The following is a 21,683-nucleotide window of genomic DNA, read 5'->3' on the forward strand; positions in this document are numbered from 1 at the left end:
CCTAATGTCCAGTGATTCATGAATTACTATTTTCGCACTGCATGTGTTGAATTGCTAGAGTTCCGGGATGTTTGCAGTTCATGTGTGATATAATTAATATTCTAAGGTGCTCTATTTTCTTTTAAACAAAAAGAGCATAGCTGTTTCTGGGCTTTTGTAAGCTGGTTGTGCCAGATGCTGGTGATTACCATCAATTTCTGCACATCAGAGCTTATAAAAACTCCTGTAATGGAACTATTTTGCATGGACTGAAAAGAATGATCAAACTATATGTTTAGAAAAGGACTGAAATCTCCCAGAAGATGCGTTCCCACAAAAGACCAGCAGCGAGTTTGAACTGAGTGAAGTATATGATGGCTCGTGAGTGTAAGTCACTGCTGTTACTTCCGCTTTTACAACCTGTGGGTTTGTCAGCATGAGTATGACAGCAATTACTGTAGTTGTCCCTGTTTGCCCCATGCCTTTTCTCCTTCACAGTCATTCAATGACAAGCGTAAAAAGAACCTCATCTTTTCACGAAAATTCCCATTCTACAAGAACAAGGACCACAGTGAGCAGGAAGCCAGTGATCCAGAACGTAAGTAGGCCTAAGAGACAGCATAGCTGACAGTGCACACAAGACACCTACATATATACACACTCACACAGAGGCAGGTGAGGCTATACTACTGTGACCAATGTGTGACAGCAATCTGGATCCCATCATATTATTTCTTGTTCCCCAAAAGGAGACATTTTTATAAACAGGTGTGAAAAGAAGTTGATTGGGAGAGGTAGAGACCGTGTCCCTTTTTTTTCAACCTAAGTACATTGTATTTCAAAATAAATACAAATCTGGCCAAGAATTAAACAATATTCCACACTGTTCAAAGAATAAGATTGTTTGCAGTTTTTTTGCAATAGATACACTATTTTGGGATGTTTCTGATATGCCCCTGAATTACGCTAGCACTCTTTTGCTGCTATAATGCTATGTTCATCTATTTAACTAACTGCAATCCACAAAATGTTAAAACCAGGTTGTACCACCTCAGCAGACACTGTCAATCTATTTGTTGATAGTTCAATATATGAAATACAATTTGCGTTTGGGAACCAAAGGGATACTGTCTTTGAATTGCACCATTTTGGTATGTATTAATTCAGGCAAAAAAAACCTCTGGAAAAACAAGTACGGTAATGCCACAGTGCCATGTGAAAATACAATTGGGCTCCTGATTGGCTTATCTGCATGGTCTGTCATGGTAGTATTCAGTTCAAATCCACTGACTTCTTCCTTCCTCTTCTGCGGTTATTCTTCCTGTCTTTGCTTGCTGTCTGGGGACTACTGTGCAGGAGATCCCCGGGTTAGCCGACGATGGTTATGGAACAAAGACTCTGAGTAAGTTCTGAAGAATGGCCACAATAACATGTCACTATATAATTATTATTTTTTGAACTATTATTTGCATATATCGCCAAGGAGAGCCCCAGCATGTAAAAATGGAGCTTCTGGTAGAAAACCAATATGAATGCCCCGACCTTTTTAGTTTCTTTTATTTCTGCATGATCAATCGAAACCAGTGCACAAATCACTGTCTAAACACTTATTAGAATGTCGTTTTCTGTCTTGATGACATCCATTGTTTATATTACATTAGTAACTTGTGCTGTGCTGCTGGGATGCACAGCATCATGTGTAGACAACATACTATCCAGAAATCTGCACCGCTCCTCACTCCCTTCTGCACTTTTCTCTCTGCCCCCAAAAAACAATTACTGCTGCTGTTTTAAATGCTATTTCTCAATATAAGCTCCTTTATGTTTTAATTAAGTATATTTCTGTTATGCGGCATGTGTACAATTCCCTTTCTTAAAATCTATTTCTGTGTCACTACTTGTGGCGCTTTTTTAAAACTCTTCCTAATTTGCTATATTGTTATTGCAGAACATGTTACTTCTAATGCCAGCGATAGTGAAAGTAGCTACAGTAAGTTTATTTTATTTTTGAGTACCATATTTATTTCCTGCTTTTTGTTTGTAGCACTTGATGAAAGAAAATGGCTTTAAAATATACTTTTATTATGATATATATTTATTATATATAATATTATTACATAATATCATTCTGTACATTATTCTATTCTCTGTTGTACATTCAAACAGTGCATGACAAATATTGGATCTTAAACCTCTGAGGCACATTGGGGCTAAATGATGCCACACTTATTTGTTCTTCCGGCATCTATGATTTTGTATAAAGCACTTTTCAATCTAAATGTTTCTTTATAGAATACTTTTTTTTTAATTCTGGTTTAATTCTTGTAACTTTAAGGCCTTCTTAATTTCCATTGCTTATTTTCTTTAGCATTCAATTCACTTGTTTTCTGGTTTGTCAAACTAGCCATTTGCTTTAACATAAAATACTTTCTGCATTGCTTGTTAACCCCCTCATGTGATAAACTGGAAAGTCATAGAGCATTTTCTTAGTTTGCAACAGGATTTATTATGAGCAATAATTAAAAATCAACACCTTTTCCAACAATTCTGCAATGAAATATTTGAAGGTCAAATAGTACCTTTTAGAAAAATTAACCCTTTGAAAAGCATATTTAGCTCAAAATGCTCTATGAAAGATCCTAATTGTAATGAATTGGTGCCCTTCGTATACTGAACAAATGCTGTATTTTTTAAGGTTATGAGTGAGTAAGCTTTCTTTTAATAAGAACTGGAGTAAAGAATTTTTCTTTGAGATGTATTTTTTTTCTTTCTGTGATCAGGGGGCCCAGAAGACTGCATTCTTTCATATGAACCAGTTACACAGCAAGAGAGTAAGTCAAATAGAATTGCAGATTTTTTTTTAAAGGGCTTTTGTTGCTTCATTCAGAACTTTTGTATATGGTCAGCCAGCCAAAAAAGATGAAGTTCACACTGCTTCGGATATGTTCATACTTGCAAAAATATACATGATAAAAAAATTCATTGCATTGTCAATTACATCATTGCTCCATCTTTTTGTTTATGATTACGGCAAAATTTGTTGATACTTTACCAAAATAACATATCATCGCTTTAAAGGACTGCCGCAGTGTAGACTGCAACTCTGGTTAAACATGCTACTCTTATCTCAAATAAGACATGACTTCCAGTCATACTAGAGAATAGTTTGTCAGCATTCTAGTATGGCAGCATGCACAAGACTCTCTGTGATTCTGGTAAAAAAAAGCCTGAGGAAAGAGACCTTCCTTACCTTACCTATATTTTTCCTCTTCAAGTGTTTGTCTAATTTCCTCTTAAATCACGCGATAGTCTGCTTCAATTGCAAATTGTGTTAATGCATATCATATTCTAAAAATGTTTTCCAAGAAAAACTTTAGTAATAAAGTTTTACTAAAGGCTGGAGAAGAACTTGGGGGGCGAAATTGCGTCGCGCCCTCTTTGTGGTGCTAACTTCGCCGGGTCGTTACTTTTAGCTCCCCGAAAAAATTAGCGCCCCTGCGGCCGAAATTCATCGGGAGCGCCCCAAGAGGGAAGCGGGACACTACTGGAAGCGCCCCGCCTCCCTCTTGGGGTGCTGCGAGGGAATATCGCGGCGCTACGTGCCACAGCACCACATGCTGCGGCACGTCGTACCGTGGTACTGCAGGCCTTCTTCCCCTTCTTAAAGGGAAGGGGCCTTACGCAGCGTGACCCGGGGCCCAGCTGGGCCACCAGGGATCGGAGTGCCGGGCTCACGGAGCGCAGCCGGCACTCCGTTGGGGGGCTGGTCAGGAGGCCGGGGCAGGTGCTGGCAGGCGGACAGCAACAAAAATGGACACCCAGTACCTCATCTTTAAATAGGCCCCCCCCCCCCGGCCGCAGGTAGGCCCCCTGACCCCGTCGGACATAGTGTCCGGTGGTATGTCAGGCGGCACTACCAAAGATTGCGGGCAGGGCGCTGTGCACGGCGATGACATCATCGCCGGTGATGCAGCACCACGGGGCACTAACGGTTACCGCCGCCGCTAACCTCCCGCTGAATTTCACGGGAGGCGTTGGCAGAGCCGCGCCCGGGCGCTAGTTGCTTTGCGACCCCCCCCTCCTTAGGGCGCTAACGGGAGGTGCAAAGCAACCAAATTTTTAGGCCTAGGAGTGGGAGGGGGAGGATCCAGTTGTCGTGGTCCACGTAGGAACCAATAACATGGGTAGAACTAGGAATGAGGTTCTACTGAGGGAGTTTGAGGAGCTAGGATCCAAATTAAAAAGCAAAACCTCAAAGGTAATAATCTCTGGATTGTTACCTGAACCATGCGCAAATTGGCATAGGGACAAACAGATTAGAGGTTTAAATGTGTGGCTTAAGGAGTGGTGTGGGAGGAAGGGGTTTCAGTTCATGGGGCACTGGCACCAGTACTGGCGAAAGAGGGAGCTGTTCCGTTGGGACGGGCTCTACTTAAACCATGCTGGGACCAGTGTCCTGGCGAACCGAATAACTAGGGCAGTAGACAGGGCTTTAAACTAATGAAGAGGGGGTGGGAGGATTCAGGAAAGAGTAAATTTAAAAGCAGCGAGAGAAATGTCAAGGCTCTGGAGCAGAGTACAGCTTTCGGTAAAAATAAGCAGAGTGGGTTAGGAAGGGACAGAGAGAGTAACAAAGGTAATAAGGCATCAGTGACTAAGGTGACATCTATGAAAAATAGAAATAAGTCAAAGCTAAAGGCACTATATCTGAATGCGCGAAGCATTCGCAACAAAATAGATGAATTAATAGCGCAGATTGAAATGAACAGGTTTGATCTAACAGCCATGACAGAGACGTGGTTGCAAAGTGGCCAAGGTTGTGAAATAAATATTCCAGGATACTTAACTTTTAGAAGAGTTAGGCAAAATGGAAAAGGAGGAGGGGTAGCCCTGATAATAAAGGATGGGATAAAGACGGTAGAGAGAAAAGATCTTAGCTCCAAAAATCAAGAAGTAGAATCAGTTTGGGTGGAGGTAAGAAACAGCAAGGGCAGTAAGCATTAGTGGGAGTTGTTTATAGGCCTCCAAACAGTAGTTGTAATGTAGGGCAGAGTATAAGTCAATAAATTAGAGGCACATCTAACAATAATCATGGGGGACTTTAATCTACATATGGACTGGGCAAACCAAATTTGCAATAATAGAGTGCAGGATGAATTCATGGAATGTATGCAAGATAGTTTTCTAGATCAGTATGTTGAGGAACCAACTTGGGAACAGGCTATTTTAGATCTAGTATTGTGCAATGAGAAAGGGTTAATTAATAACCTTGTAGTAAAGGGGCCTTTAGGGAAGAGTGACCATAATATGATAGAATTTTATTTTGAGTTTCAAAGTGATTTAGTTAAATCTGAAACTAGGGTCTTAAATCTAAACGAAACAAACTACGTAGGTATAAGGGGCGAGTTGGCTAAGGTAGATTGGGAAACTACATTAAAAGGTATGATGGTAGAGAAGCAATGGCTAGCATTTAATGAATTAATACATAATTTACAACAAATATACATTCCTTTAAGGCACAAAAACCCCACAGGAAAAGTGGTCCAACCGTGACTAACAAGAGAAGTTAAAGATAGTATTAGATCAAAGGAAGAGGCTTATAATGTTGCCAAAAAGAGTAGTAAGCCTGAGGATTTGGAGGATTTTAGAATTCAGCAAAGGAGGACCAAGAAATTGATTTAAAAAAAGGGAAAATAGAATGAGAGTAAACTAGCAAGAGACATAAAAACAGACTGTAAAAGCATCTATAGGTATGTAAAAAGGAAAAGATTAGCAAAAGTAAATGTGGGTCCCTTACAGGCTGAGACAGGAGAAATTATAATGGGGAATAAGGAAATGGCAGAGAAATTAAACAAATACTTTGGGCTGGATTTTAATACTGGAGGCGTGTAGGAGGCGGGACTACTAATCTCGGGGTTGTAGTCCCGCCTCCATTGAGTTGTGGCCAACCCACGTGATTTTCACTTGATTGACCTTATTGAGCCCGCCCAGTGGGCTCAGCAGGCCAATTAAGGGCCACCCGGCAACAGGTGACATCACAGATTGACATTTCATCTGTCAAGAGCTTTTGACAGCTGAAATATCAGCGTTTGACAGCTCTTTGAAGTTGTCAAACACTGACAATCTGTACTCCAAGTACTCTCAGGCTGATTTAGAGATCTCTCCAGAACAGAAAGCTGACTGCTGCAACTTTTGACAGCTCGCGGCCATTCTGCTTTCTGTGCCGGTGAGATGAGGGACTCCCGAGACCTGAAGGAAGGAAGGCTGTAAAGGTAAGAAAAGGTAAGTAAAACTTCTTTAAACACTTTACACACACCAAACACACTTACCTCTGCACTCATGCACCCATCACTCACCTGAACAACGGACATCTGGAACCCTCCAAGTTCTTCAGCCCGACGGTCCACCTCGCTAACTTGGCGTGGTTTGGAGCCATCGGGAATCCCACACTTCAGGAATAAAAATAGGGATTAGGCTAAAAACTGCCTGTTAACTACCTGTTAACAGGCAGTTAATTTGCACTAATCCCCTTTCCGCCTCGGGGAGGTGGCTCCCAGCACAGGTCAGGTATCCGCCTCCTTTGAAACTGGCATGGAGGCAGGTTGTGGGCGGGATGGGTTTGTGCCTCCCGATTTTGAGATTTTAACCCCCCACACGCCTCTAATCCTGCCTCCACAGCCCAATGAAAATCCTGCCCTTTGTGTCTGTCTTCACGGAAGAAGATGCAAAAACTTTCCCGGAAATAGTGGAGAACCAAGGGTCTAGCGAGAATGAGGAACTAAAAGAAATTAGTATCAGTAAAAAAATAGTACTGGAGGAATTAATGGGACTGAAAGCCGATAAATACCCTGGACTTGATGGCCTACATCCTAGGGTTTTGAATGAGGTGGCTATAGAGTTAGTGGATGCTTTGGTTGTCATTTCCTAAAATTTCATAGATTCTAGAACGGTTCCCATGGATTGGAAGGTAGCAAATGTAACCCTACTACTTAAGAAAGGAGGGAGAGAGAAAACGGGGAACTATAGACCAGTTAGCCTGATACCAGTAGTAGGGAAAATGCTAGAATCTATTATTAAGGACGTGGTAACAGGGCACTTAGAAAATAATAATAGGATTGGGCAGAATCAACATGGATTTATGAAAAGGAAATCGTGTCTGACAAATCTGTTAGAGTTTTTTGAGGTTGTAACTAGCAGAATAGATATGGGGGAACCAATGGATGTGGTGTATTTGGATTTTCAGAAAGCATTCGATAAGGTGTCACACAAGAGGTTATTAAACAAAATTAGGGCTCATGAGATTGGGGATAATATACCAGCATGGATTGAGGATTGGTTAACGGACAGAAAACAGAGACATTTTCAGGTTGGCAGGCTGTAACTAGTGGGGTACTGCAAGGATCAGTGCTTGGGCCTCAGCTATTCACAATCTTTATCAATGATTTAGATGAGGGGACCAAATGTAATATATCCAAGTTTGCTGATGATACAAAGCTGGGTGGGATTATAAGTTGTGAGGAGGATTCAAAGAGGCTTCAAGGGGATATAGACAGGCTAAGTGAGTGGGCAAGAACATGGCAAATGGAATATAATTTGGAGTATTATGAAGTTATCCACTTTGGTAGGATAAATAGAAAAGCAGAGTATATTTTAAATGGTGAGAGATTGGGGTTCAGAGGGACCTGGGTGTCCTTGTACTCTCTTAGGCAGTCCCTCGGAACCGAAGGTGACTCGCTTCCACATTAAAAATGAGTTCTCAAGTTACTGATGAGTCCAATGTGGGACCTACAGTCTCTGTCATAGGTGGGGCAGACGGTGGTTGAAGGGGCGGGTGGGTGGGGTGCTTGGGTTGACGTGCGCTCCTTCCGCTGTTTGCGCTTGGCTTCCGCTTGCTCCCGGCGAAGAGACTCGAGGTATTCGGCGCCTTCCCGGATGCTTCTCCTCCACTTTGGACAGTCTTGGGCCAAGGATTCCCAGGTGTCGGTGGGGATGTTGCACTTTTTCAAGGAGGCTTTGAGGGTGTCCTTGAAGTGTTTCCTCTGCTCACCTGGGGCTCTCTTGCCGTGTCGGAGCTCCGAGTAGAGCGCTTGTTTTGGGAGTCTCGTATCGGGCATGCGGATAATGTGACCCGTCCATCGGAGCTGGTCGAGCGTGGTCAAAGCTTCAATGTTGGGGATATTGGCCTGAGCGAGAACACTGACGTTGGTGCGCCTATCCTGCCAATGGATTTGCAGGATCTTGTGGAGGCAGCGTTGGTGGTACCTCTCCAGTGCTTTGAGGTGCCTGCTGTACATGGTCCATGTCTCTGAGGCATACAGGAGGGCGGGTATTACTACTGCTCTGTAGACCATGAGCTTGGTGCCGGGCTTGAGGTCCTGGTCTTCAAACACTCTCTTCCTCAGGCGACCGAAGGCTGCACTGGCACACTGAGGCGGTGTTGGACTTCGTCATCGACGTCTGCCCTTGTTGACAGTAGGCTCCAGAGGTATGGAAAGTGGTCCACGTTGTCCAAGGCCTTGTCATGGATTTTGATAATCGGGGGGCAGTACACATGAAAGTTAACATGCAGGTGCAGCAAGCAATTGGGAAAGGAAATGGTATGTTGGCCTTTATTACAAGAGGATTTGAGTATAAGAGTAAAGGGCCTAGAAATTCATTGTAGCCACTTTTGGGGCGTTAAAGTCGGGCGGCCGCTAAAGTTTGCGCTCGCCGCCAAATCGAGGCCACTTCTGCGATATTCATGAGCTTCGCCCTAAGAGTTTGCTCGAGCGCTAAAACTGGTGCTGGACGCCTCTCTTTAGGCGCTAAGCCGGAGGTGCTGAGCGAGAGCGCCCAGGCCGGGCGCAGCGCAGGTGCGGCCATCTCGTGATTGACAGCAGACACCCTGGCGCCGGCCAGCTCTTAAGGGGGAAGGGTCGACTTTGTCTGCTGCCACGCCCTGGATAGTGGAGCCCTCCAGCTAGGCCTGAACACTGCTGCTGGACCCAAATAGCGCCTGAAGCCATGCAGAGGGCCCGTGAACGAGCGCAGCGCTTCTCAGAGCGTGATCTGAGTGTGCTGGTTGGTGGTGTGGAGAAGAGGCGCCATATTTTGTACCCGGACAATGGCAGGAGGGTGCCGCTCCGCGCCTACCGGAGAGCCTGGAGGCATGTCGCCAGCAAGGTGTCAGCCAACAGCGAGGTCCCCAGGACCGGTGTCCAATGCCGCAAAAAGTTTAATGACCTCACGCGGATTGTCAGGGTGAGTACCCTTTCCAGTGACCTCCTCATCCTTGCATGTGCACCTCACATTATGGGCAAAGGGACCTGAAAGCCCTAATGGCCAGCCCTCATCCAGCAGCTATGGGACAGGCATGAACATCAATTGCACATTCTGCACTTAACACACTGGCCAAGCTATTCCACCATGGGAGGCAGTGCACACAAGATCAGGTCGACACACTGGCCAGGCTATTCCACCATGGGAGGCAGTGCACACAAGATCAGGGCGACACACTGGCCAGGCTATTCCACCATGGGAGGCAGTGCACACAAGATCAGGGCGACACACTGGCCAGGCTATTCCACCATGGGAGGCAGTGCACACAAGATCAGGGCGACACACTGTACTTAGAGGCCGTCCTTTCTCTTGCAGGCCAAGCTGGCTAATAATCGGAAGAGCCGGACTGCGACCGGGGGAGGCCGACCCCAGATCCAGCCGCTCACCGAGCTTCAACATCACGTGGAGCGCATCATGGGTGCCCGGGTGATTGGCCCTGTTGCATGTGGAGATGCCGACCCTGTTCTGGGCACCAATGGTAAGGACATCCACGTTTGGACCTCTCTCGTCCCACTTGCGCATCAGATCTACATCCTTTGCCACTGTCCGACCAATGCGCTGAATGCCACCACTCATGCATCCCTCGCTGACGGCCTCTCCTCACTCTAAAGCTACTCTTGTGCCTTCCTGGTTTCAGATGGTGAGGAGGAGGTCCCTGAACTTGCCAGTGACAGCCCCTCAGAGGAGGAGGAGGAGGAGGAGCAAGAGGAAGGCGGCCTATCAGGGGAACCCTCAGCCGTGGCAACCCATGCCAATGTAGGGGACACGTCTTCCCTGGAGGGGAACGTCGCGGAAGTGTCGGAGGGGAGGGGAGCTCATGGGACCTGCGGCCTGCAGAAACGCGGGAGGGGGGTGCCAGGTCGGCGGCCTTCTCCCCAGAGGGGGGAAGGGTCGGAGGGGAGTCCAATTGCTGGGCCCAGTGGCCTCCAGCAACGCAGGAAGGGTCGGCCAGCTCGGCGGCCTTCTCCCCAGAGGGAGAGTCCGGCCTCCAGTCCGGAGATGGTCTTCGCTGAGGAGATGGAACGCCTCGAGGACTTGTCCGCGGACTCGGAGCGCCGGCACACGGAGCTCATGGGGGTAGTGGCACGGTTGCCTGAGGCCATCGAGTCCCTCTCTCGGAGTGTCACCGACGTCGGGGCCTCACAGGCCACCAGTTGGGCGGAATTCGGGGCAGCTCAGGCAGCGAGTGGCCAGGTGATCAGTGGTGCTGTGCAATCACTGGGTGCTCTGATGCGGTCACTGAACAGGTCAACACGGGCACTCACTGCTGCCACACTCGCTGTGTCAGCCAGGCATCGCCAGGGCACCCGGCGCGCTGCAGCAGCACAGCGGTCTGTCCCTCGGCAGATTGGTGCGCATGCTGCAGTGCTGGCCCGGGCGAGTGCCAGTGTCTCAGGCAACCAGCGAGCGCCTGCCATCCGCCAGCTTGCCCCCATTCCTCCAGCCGCCACTGCCACTCCCCCAGTGGAGCTGCCAGGAGCTGCTGCAGCGACTGATGCTGGCCAGCCACAGCTGCAGCATTCAACAGCCGCCCGCTCGACGGCCAGACCACGAGTAGGCCGACCCCCAAGGGCATCTGCCGTCACGACATGTGCCCCTCTGGAGCCTGCCCCCAGCCTTGCAGCAGCCAATGGCCTTACTTTGAGGAGGAGCAGCAGGGCGGGCAGGGGCCACACAAAGATGGCCAAGGCATCGACCTAGCGGGCCAAAAAGTCGAATGTGTGGCCAGTTGTGTTTGTTTTTTGAGGCCGAGAATTGGATGTTTGTTTTTTGAAGGCCGAGGATGTGATGTTTGTTTTTTACGAAGGCCGAGGATGACGGCCATTTTAGTTGCACTGTTTTGTTAATCCTCTCCAGGTTGTGGGAGCGAGTAATGTGTTTGAGTGTTTTTTGGGGGTTTCGTCTGTTTTTGGCTTTCATGTGGGAGGGGCCCTGAGTTTGTACAATAAAGCATTTTATTTATTAACATTGTCCATGTTTGATCTTTGAAGTGTTTGTTGCCTTAACCGGCTGAGGGCTTGCGGAGCGGCTGCAATCATGTTCTTTCATTGGCACCAGCCATTCCCTGACAGGGGGCCTAGAAGTGACGTTCAATAAGCCGCCGACGGGCGGCCCTTGGACCTTGTGCCTCCCTCCTGGGCTGGTACTCCTGAGGTGGGGGTCCAACGTGAGGTGGCAGTGCCTGAGTCCTGCGGATAGCCAGGTTGTGCAGCATGCAGCAAACGACGACGAATTGGGAGACTCGGTCCTGCGAATACTGGAGGGCTCCCCCGGAGCGATTGAGACAGCGGAACCGTTGCTTGAGGACGCCGATTGTTTGTTCTATGATGTTCCTAGTCGCTTGATGGCTCTTGTTGTATGCCTCTTCAGCAGGGGTCGTGGGCGCGCGGAGCGGGGTCATGAGCCAGGTACACAAAGGATAGCCTTTGTCCCCGATAAGCCATCCTCTTGGGGGAGGCTGTGCCTGGAACATGTCAGCCACAGTTGTCTGTCGCAGGATAAAGGCATCGTGGCTGCTGCCTGGAAAGCGGGCATTGACAGCTAGGATGCGCTGCCTGTGGTCACACACCAGCTGTACGTTGAGGGAATGGTAGCCCTTCCAGTTGCGGTAATCCTCGGCATGCTCCAGAGGTGCCCGCAAAGCCACATGCGTGCAGTCAATGGCGCCCTGCACCATGGGGAAGCCCGCTATTCTTGAAAATCCCACTGCACGCTGCTGTTGCTTGTCCAGGGTCATGGGGAAGGAGATGAATTGATGTCTCCTTGTGAAAAGGGCTTCGGTCACCTGGCGGATGCAGCAATGCACGGCGAACTGGGAGATGTTAGCGATGTCCCCAGCAGCGGATTGGAAGGAGCCGGTGGCATAGAAGTTGAGAGCCACCATCACCTTCACTGCCACCGACAGAGACGTCCTGCGCATCAGCTGTGGCTGCAGATCTCTCTGAAGCAGCTGGCAGATGTCTGCAACCACCTCCCTTCTGAATCGCAGCTTCCTTACACACATCGCGGCAGACATGGTCAGATAGGAGGACTGCTGGCGGTATACCCTGGGTGGGTAAGGCCTCAGTTGGTGACGCCTGTTGCCCCCTCTGTGTCTAGCCAGGGCTACCACTCTCTCACAGCGTCTGTAAGCCCTTCTGGCATAAGGCTGAAAGTCAGCGTTGGCACCCAATGCAGCCCCCATTATATGCTGGGAAACAATGAGCTCTCAATGAAGGCAAAGATAATTGCTAAGCTCTGGCCTGAGCCAAAAATACCTGTCCTAGGGTTGGTCCAAACCAGTAAGCTCTCCTCCTTGGTCTCTCTCCAAAAAACCGTTGCACAAGAGTGAATGCTGCAAAATGGCTGCCCTTTATAGTGCAGGGTAAGTGCCCTTTAATTAGCGCTCCCCGCGGCCCGCCTCGGCTGTGTACCGTTCCACTTCACAGTCGTTCGGGCCGCCCGGCGCACAATGGGGCGGCGCGAGTGAAGTTCCGGTTCGGGGCGCGCAAAGGGCGTTGCACTAGTAAATGACGTCATGATCTGCGCGCGCAGCAGGGCGCGCGCTAAGACTTTGCGCCGGCGCTAAATGTGTACTGAAGTTGGGGCGAGGCGCAGATCGCGCTGCGCCCGGGTGCTAAGCGCCTAGCGCTCGAGATCTACTCCTCCTAAGGTGCTAACGGCTGGTGCGCCCAACTGAATTTCTAGGCCAAGATGTCTTACTGCAATTATATAGGGCCCTGGTGAGACCGCACCTGGAGTATTGTGTACAGTTTTGGTCTCCTTACCTAAGGAAAGATATACTTGTAATAGAGGGAATGCAACGAAGGTTCACCAGGCTGGTTCCTGGGATGGGACCCTGTCCTATGAGGAGAGATTGAATAGATTAGGCCTATATTCTCCAGAGATTAGATGAATGAGAGGTGATCTCATTAAAATATACAAAATTCTTACAGGATTTGACAGGGTAGATGCAGGGAGGATGCTTTCCCTGGCTGGGCAGTCTAGAACCAGGCGTCACAGTCTTAGAATAAGGGGTCGGCCATTTAAGACTGAAATGATGAGAAATTTCTTCACTCAGAGGGTGGTGAATCTTTGGAATTATCTACCCCAGAGGGCTGTGGAGGCTCAGTCGTTGAGTGTATTCAAGACAGAGATAAATGTATTTCTGAATATTAAGGGAATCAAGGGGTATAGGGATAATGCAAGAAAGTGGAGATGAGCTAGAAGTTCAGCCATGATCTTATTGAATGACGGAGCAGGCTCGAAGGGCCAAATGGCCTACTCCTGCTCCTATTTCTTATGTTCTAATGTTCTAATACCAAATTTATGCTCATTGTGACTCAACCGTGGCTAACAAGGGAAATTAGAGAAAGCATAAGATCCAAGGAGAGGACATATAAATTGGCCAGAAAAAGCAGCAAACCTGAGGATTGGGAGCAGTTTAGGATTCAGCAAAGGAGGACAAAGGGATTAATTAAGAGGGGGGAAATAGAATATGAGAGTAAGCTTGCAGGGAACATAAAAACTGACTGTAAAAGCTTCTATAGATATGTGAAGAGAAAACGATTGGTGAAGTCAAGCGTAGGTCCCTTGCTGTCAGAATCAGGGGAATTTATAATGGGGAACAAAGAAATGGCTGACCAATGAAATAGATACTTTGGTTCTGTCTTCACAAAGGAGGACACAAATAACCTCCCAGAGATGTCGGGGAACATAGGGTCTAATGAGAGGGAGGAACTGAATGAAATCAGTGTTTGTAGGGAAATGGTGTTAGGGAAATTGATGGGATTGAAGGCCGATAAATCCCCAGGGCCTGATAATCTACATCCTAGGGTACTTAAGGAAGTGGCCCTAAAAATAGTAGATGCATTGCTGGTCAATTTCCAAAATTCTATAGACTTGGGCATGGTTCCCGTGGATTGGAGGGTACCTAATATAACCCCACTATTTCAAAAAGGTGGTAGAGAGAAAACGGGGAATTATAGACCGGTAAGCCTGACATCGGCAGTGGGGAAAATGCTAGAGTCCATTATAAAAGATGTAATAGCAGAGCACTTGGAAAACAGTGACAGGATTGGACAAGGTCAACATGGCTTTACAAAAGGTAAATCGTGCATGACTAATCTACTGGAATTTTTTGAGGATGTAACTGGTAGAATAGATAAGGAAGAACCAGTGGATATGGTGTATTTGGACTTTCAGAAGGCTTTCGATAAGGTCCCGCATAAGAGATTAGCGTGCAAAGTTAAAGCACATGGGATTGGGGGTAAGGTACTGACTTGGATAGAGAATTGGTTGGCAGACAGGAAGCAAAGAGTTGGAATAAATGGGTCTTTTTCCGAGTGGCAGGCAGTGACTAGTGGGGTACCGCAGGGATCGGTGCTAGGGCCCCAGCTATTCACAATATATATTAATGATCTAGATGAGGGAACTAAATGTAATATCTCCAAGTTTGCAGATGACACAAAGCTGGGTGGGCGTGTGTGCTGTGAGAAGGATGCAGAGAAACTCCAGTGTGATTTGGACAGGTTGGGTGATTGGGCAGATGCATGGCAGATGCAGTATAATGTGGATAAATGCGAGGTTATCCACTTTGGTGGCAAAAACAGGAAGGCAGATTATTATCTGAATGGCAATAGATTGGGAGAAGGGAAATGCAACGAGACCTGGGTGTCCTTGTGCACCAGTCACTGAAGGTAAGCATGCAGGTGCAGCAGGCGGTTAAGAAGGCAAATGGTATGTTGACCTTCATAGCGAGAGGATTTGAGCACAGGAGCAAGGATATCTTGCTGCAGTTGTACGGGGCCTTGGTGAGACCACACCTTGAGTATTGTGTGCAGTTTTGGTCGCCTTATCTGAGGAAGGATGTTCTTGCCATGGAGGGAGTGTGGCGAAAATTCACCAGACTGATACCTGGGATGGCAGGAATGACGTATGAGGAGAGATTGGTTCAATTGGGATTACATTCGCTGGAGTTTAGAAGAATGAGAGGGGATCTCATTGAAACTTATAAAATTCTAACAGGACTAGACAGACTAGATGCAGGAAGGATGTTCCCGATGGTGGGGGAGTCCAGAAGCAGGGGTCACAGTCTAAGGATAAGGGGTAAGCCATTGAGGACTGAGATGAGAAGGAATTTCTTCACCCAGAGATTGGTGAACCTGTGAAATTCTCTACCACAGAAGGCAGTGGAGGCCAATTCATTAAATATATTCAAGAAGGAGTTAGATATATTTCTTAAAGCTAAAGCGATCAAGGGATATGGGGAGAAAGCAGGGACAGGGTACTGAATTTGGATGATCAGCCATGATTTCATTAAATGATGGAGCAGGCTCAAGGGGCCGAATGGCCCACTCCTGCTCCTATCTTCTATGTTTTCTATGTTGCTTTTGTACTCTGTGCCCTATGTACAAGACCCAGAATCCCATTTTCCATTTGAAGGCTTTTTCAATCTGCAAACCTACTTTTAAATAATAGTGTATTTGAGCCCCTGGATTGCTCAGTTCCTCCACTTCATTTAGAACTTTACATTTCTATTCTCTCCTTTTTTCAATTATATACTAAGTGCCACATTATCAACTGTTTTTTTCAAAGTCCAGATTTACTATATCCACTGCATGCATTTTCTTGAAGAATATAAGTAACTTAGTAAAGCATAACTTTCCTTTACAACTTCATGTTCATTACATTACATAGGAATACATAGGAGATATGGCACAGAGCAGGCCATTTGGTCCAACCAGTCCATGCCAACATTTATGCTCCACACGAGCCATCTTCCTCATCTAAGTCTATCAGCATAACCCTCTATTCCCTTCTCCCTCATATGCTTGTCCAGTCTCCCCTTAAATGTATCTATACTATTCGCTTCAACCACTCCCTGTGGTAGCGAGTTCCACATTCTCACCACTCTTTAGGTAAAGAAGTTTCTTCTGAATTCCCTATTGGATTTCTTGGTGACTATCTTATATTGATGGCCTCTAGTTATGCTCTTCCCCACAAGTGGAAACATTCTCTCTGTATCCACTCTATCACAATTTTTCATATTTTTAAAGACCTCTATTAGGTCCACTGTCCCTGATCAGGCACCATGCCTTTCCGGTGTTACTAATGTTATTCCTCTAGCAGTTTACCTATTATTGATATGAGGCTAACTGATCTATAATTACCTGGCTTACTGTTTTCCTCTATTTTGAGCAGGATGTAACATTTGCCACCTTCCACCTTTGGCACAATTCCCCCAAAATTTGGCAACGGTGCTGTTTTGGTGCAAATTTGATGTGTTCTGAATGCAGCAACAATGACTCCTTAGAATAAGGACATTTTTTTAGACTTGATTTCTTAAGAATTTTCCACTTGACTTAATTACAAGTTGTAATCTTTATGTATTTTTATATGTGGTAGAGTAATATTTAAACTTGAGTGGATTTTAGGAATTCATCACTCACCAAAATCTATTAATTGAACTTTAGTCAGAGAAAAGATTATTTTAGTAAATAAAAACTGTAGAGAGGTCCACAGCATCTGGTGCAATGGTAAAGCAGAGAAATGGTGTTCAGGATTAGCGTTAGAGAGATAAACACACCGGGCCCAAAAATCCATGCACCTTTGATCCGCAGATTTTAGAGATCCCTCCAAACCCCGATTTCAGAGACCACCCCTCCCTCACCCCAATTTCAGAGACACCTCCCTGATTCCCGCCTCCCTTCCTGATTATACCCACCCCCCTCCCGGGCCGGTCGTAGCTCTCTGCAGGTGATGGTACTGAGCAGCAGCCAGTGATGAGCTCTGTGGAAAAGGCTGGGAAATTATTGCTTAAAATTAATGCAGTTTAACCTGGTTCTGTCTCCTGATGCCAGGCTAACTGTTAGTAATTATTTACAGCACCTCACATAAGTGTCTGTTGTTCATGTGGGCAAACTGTGGTGGGAAATTTAAATCGCTGATCTTCAGGACTGCTCGAGACAGCAGTCGGGATTGGAACCCCCTGATTCCAGAAAACTCCCTGTCATTCCAGGAGTCTTGGGAACCCTAGTGTAAGTGCTAGGATCAGACCACTTGGAACCTCCGCCACTGACCCCAAGGTCGGCGGGAAGTTTTGTCATCTAAGTAATCCTAGCAGGCAACTGTGCCACTATGGGCAGAGATCAGCTACTCAACATAAAGCGGCAGTCCCAGGTAAAATGGAAAGTTTTAAAAGGCTTACCCGGTTCCCTTATGAAGTGGGCATGGTCAGGCCAGAAGCCTGCTAAAGGTCTTCAAGGGTTCAAGCCGCTCGCCTGACTGGGAGATTGGTACGCCTCCTTTAGCTGGCACTCCAGTTGCCTGACAGATCCCAGACTGGGGCTGAATAAACTCCTACCCTTGGAGTCCCCTTACCCGGCTATACCTTCTCCGATAGAGGGGACCATGTTTGAGGCAAACGGAGATTTTCAGGGCCTCTGTTTAAAAGCTGGCAAGTTGAATTGTTTCTCATTTTGCAGCAGCTGTACAGTAGCTGCCCTTCATTACTTTGTGGGTGAACCTTTTTAGTTCTGATTCTCGCTAGGTAGCACTAGGTCAGCAGTATTCTTTTACAGCATATATTGTGACTCAAGCACAGGATATCTTGCTGTGCATCTCTTTCACTGCAGTGGGAACTCACCAGTAAGGTTACATTATAAAGAGTCTGGTCATCAAGTATCCTGAGACTAGTAGCATCATGTAGAACCATATGTGGCATAAATTAATATACATAAAAATGTAATGTTCTTTTAATCTTTCTGAAAAACTACAAATATGCAATTAATTAAGGAAAGTTCCTGTATCAACACCTCATGTATGTTTGGCCTCTCTAGTGGAAACAGCAGTAAATGTGATACCCAAGACAGTTAACAAAAGTGTACACTTTACAAATTAAGATGGAACTTCTCATTGGGGAGTGTGTCATTACGTTGGTTTTATAAAGTAAGTAATATCACTCACTTTGTTTTTCAGTTAATTACAGTAGGCCTGTCATTATTCTGGGTCCAATGAAAGACCGAGTTAATGATGATCTGATATCAGAATTCCCAGACAAATTTGGCTCCTGTGTACCACGTAAGTAATACCAGTGGAAGCAGTAGCAATGTTCAGTTCATGTAATATGTATTCCATTTATTTCTGACCATGTTTCTAGACTTTTGTCCACATACAAGAGCACAAAAAGATCTGGATATATTGTTAAGAGCGTTATATATAAAGTATCTTGCAGTAAAAAAATATAGTTTACAATAATAGGGCAATCAGAACATGTTAAAAGATGTTTTCCCAGTGGCACAGAGTAGTCCACAAGTTCCTAATGTCCAGTCATTGTCAGGGACGGCAGCGTAGTGATTATTTTACTGGACTATTAATCCAGAGGCTTGGACTAATGACCCAGAGACGTGAGTTCAAATCCCACCACGGCAGCAAGGGAATTTAAATTCAGTTAATTAAACAAATCTGGAATTAAAAAGCTTGTATCAGTAATGTTGACCGTAAAACTATCGGATTGTCATAAAAACCCATCTGGTCCCATACTGAGGACACCGTCCATCGTCTTGTGTGGCACTACCACCGTGCTAAATGGGATAGATTCAGAACAGATCTAGCAGCTCAAAACTGGGCATCCAATAGGTGCTGTGGGCCATCTGCAGCAGCAGAATTGTATTCCACCACAATCTGTAACCTCATGGCCCGGCATATCCAATACCATCAAGCCAGATGGACCAACCCTGGTTCAATGAGGAGTGTAGAAGAGCATGCCAAGAGCAGCACCAGGCATACCTAAAAATGAGGTGCCAACCTGGGGAAGCTGCAACACAGGACCACATGCATGCTAAACAGCAGAAGTAGCATGCTATAGACAGAGCTAAGCAATCCCACACTCAACGGATCAGATCAAAGCTCTGCAGTTCTGCCATATCCAGTCATGAATGGTGGTCGGCAATTAAACAATTAACGGGAGGCGGAGGCTACGTGAATATCCCCATCCTCAATGATGGCGAAGGCCAGCACGCGAGTGCCAAAGACAAGGCTGAAGAGTTTGCAACCATCTTCAGCCAGAAGTGCCGAGTCGATGATCCATATCGGCCTACTCCTGAGGTCCCCACCAGCACAGAAGCCAGTCTTCAGCCAATTTGATTCACTCCACGTGATATCAAGAAACGGCTGAGCGTACTGGATACAGCAAAGGCTATGGGCCCCGACAATATCCTGGCTGTCGTGCTGAAGACTTGTGCTCCAGAACTAGCCACACCTCTAGCCAAGCTGTTCCAATACAGCTACAACACTGGCATCTACCCGACAATGTGGAAAACTGCCCAGGTATATCCTGTCCACAAAAAGCAGGACAAATTCAATCCGGCCAATTACTGCCCCATCAGTCTACCCTCAATCATCAGCAAAGTGATGGAAGGTGTCATTGACAGTGCTATCAAGCAGCACTTACTCACGAATAATTTGCTCACCGATGCATTGCTGGTTAAAGAGGGGATTAACACAATTGTAAGGAAAGATATTAGCTCTGATGATGTGGAATCTGTATGGGTAGAACTGAGAAATACCAAAGGGCAGAAAACGTTGGTGGGAGTGGTGTATAGACCCCCAAACAGTAATGCAGATGTTGGGGATGGCATTAAAAGGGAAATTAGAGAAGCGTGCAATAAGGGCACAGCAGTCATCATGGGTGACTTTAATCTACATATAGATTGGGCTATCCAAATTAGTAATAATACTGTGGAGGAGGAATTCCTGGAGTGTATACGGGATGGATTCCTGGACCAATATGTCGAGGAACCAACTAGGGATCAGGCCATCTTAGACTGGGTATTATGCAATGAGAAAGGATTAATTAGCAATCTTGTGCGAGGCCCCTTGGGTCGGAGCGATCATAATATGATAGAATTCTTCATTAAGATGGAGAGTGAAGTAGTTGACTCAGAGACTAAGGTCCTGAATTTTTAAAAAGGGAACTATGATGGTATCAGACACGAGTTGGGTAGGATTGATTGGGTAATGTCACTCAAAGGGTTGACGGTGGATAGGCAATGGCAAACATTCAAAGATCGCATGGATGAACTACAGAATTTGTTTATCCCAGTTTGGCATAAAAATAAATCGAAAAAGGTGACTCAACATTGGCTAACAAGGGAAATTAGGGATAACATAAGATCCAAAGAGAGGACATATAAATTGGCCAAAAAAAGCAGCAAACTTGAGGATTGGGAGCAGTTTAGGATTCAGCAAAGGAGGACAAAGGGATTAATTAAGAGGGGGAAAATAGATTATGAAAGTAAGCTTGCAGGGAACATAAAAACTGACTGTAAAAGCTTTTATAGATATGTGAAGAGAAAAAGATTGGTAAAGTCAAGTGTAGGTCCCTTACAGTCAGAATCAGGGGAATTTATAATGGGGAACAAAGAAATGGCAGACCAATTAAATACATATTTTGGTTCTGTCATCACAAAGGAGGACACAAATAACCTCCCAGAGATGTCGGGGAACATAGGCCTAGAAATTGCGTTGGGGCGCAAAAGTCGCCTGAGCGCAGGATTTAGCGCAGCGATCGGAATGATACCGATCGCCAGAAATTCAGTTTCAGTGCCCCTCGAGGGACACGGGGCGAGGCTCGAGGCGCTCCGCGTCCCTCTTAGGGCGCTGAAACTGATTATCGCAGCGCAACGTGCCGCAGCGCCACATGCTGCGGCATGGCACGCTGCAGTACTGCAGGCCTTCCTCCCACTGTTAAGGGGGAGGTGCCTGCAACAGCGCGATCCCTGCTCGCGAGTGCCGGCAAATGAGCCTGGCACCAAGGAGAAGTGCCGGGCTCTCGGGAAACAGCCGGCAATGCCGCGGGGGGGGGGAGTTAGGAGGCCGGGGATGGAGGTGCTGGCAGGCAGTCGCCGAAAAAGCGTCCGCCCCGCACCTCCACCTTAACTTGCGCCGCTGCCGGCACAGTAAGGCCCCGTGAACTGGGCGCGGGTAGCGAACGGCGCAACTGCGGCGTTCGCTACCAAATATCGCGAACGGGGCACGAATGGGGCGCTGCGCACACCGATGACGTCATCGGTGGCAGCGCAGCGCTAATGCCTAACGCCACCATTAGCGCCCCTACTGAATATCGCGGGAGACGCAGCCAGTGGCGCTACAGACACTGACTGCCTCTTTAGGCACTAACAGGTGGCGCAACTCACCCAATTTCTCCCCCATAGGGACTAATGAGAGGGAGGAACTGAAAGAAATCAGTATTTGTAGGGAAATGGTGTTGGGGAAGTTGACGGGATTGAAGGCCGATAAATCGCCAGGGCCTGATAATCTACATCCTAGGGTACTTAAGGAAGTGGCCCTGGAGATAGTAGATACATTGCTGGTCATCTTCCAGAACTCGATAGACTCTGGAACAG

General features: G+C 46.7%; 1 protein-coding gene across 12 annotated transcripts in view; it reads left to right on the forward strand.

The window, feature by feature from the left end:
* dlg2 (discs, large homolog 2 (Drosophila)) overlaps positions 1 to 21,683 on the forward strand; it is a 1,642,261-nt gene that overhangs the window by 1,540,134 nt on the left and 80,444 nt on the right. For 8 of the 12 annotated variants that reach the window (XM_085998865.1, XM_085998868.1, XM_085998870.1 and 5 more), the window contains 4 exons: positions 478 to 577; positions 1,928 to 1,969; positions 2,760 to 2,810; positions 18,256 to 18,357. In XM_085998865.1, coding sequence (XP_085854991.1) covers positions 478 to 577; positions 1,928 to 1,969; positions 2,760 to 2,810; positions 18,256 to 18,357 — 295 coding nt within the window. Of the gene's footprint in view, positions 1 to 477; positions 578 to 1,335; positions 1,382 to 1,927; positions 1,970 to 2,759; positions 2,811 to 18,255; positions 18,358 to 21,683 lie in introns of those variants that run through there. The other 4 variants (XM_085998867.1, XM_085998869.1, XM_085998876.1 and 1 more) reach the window with 2 other exon arrangements.

The sequence above is a fragment of the Somniosus microcephalus genome, chromosome 10, assembly GCF_052327205.1.
Source record: "Somniosus microcephalus isolate GS21.2 chromosome 10, FLI_Smic_1.0, whole genome shotgun sequence".
NCBI lineage: Eukaryota > Metazoa > Chordata > Chondrichthyes > Squaliformes > Somniosidae > Somniosus > Somniosus microcephalus.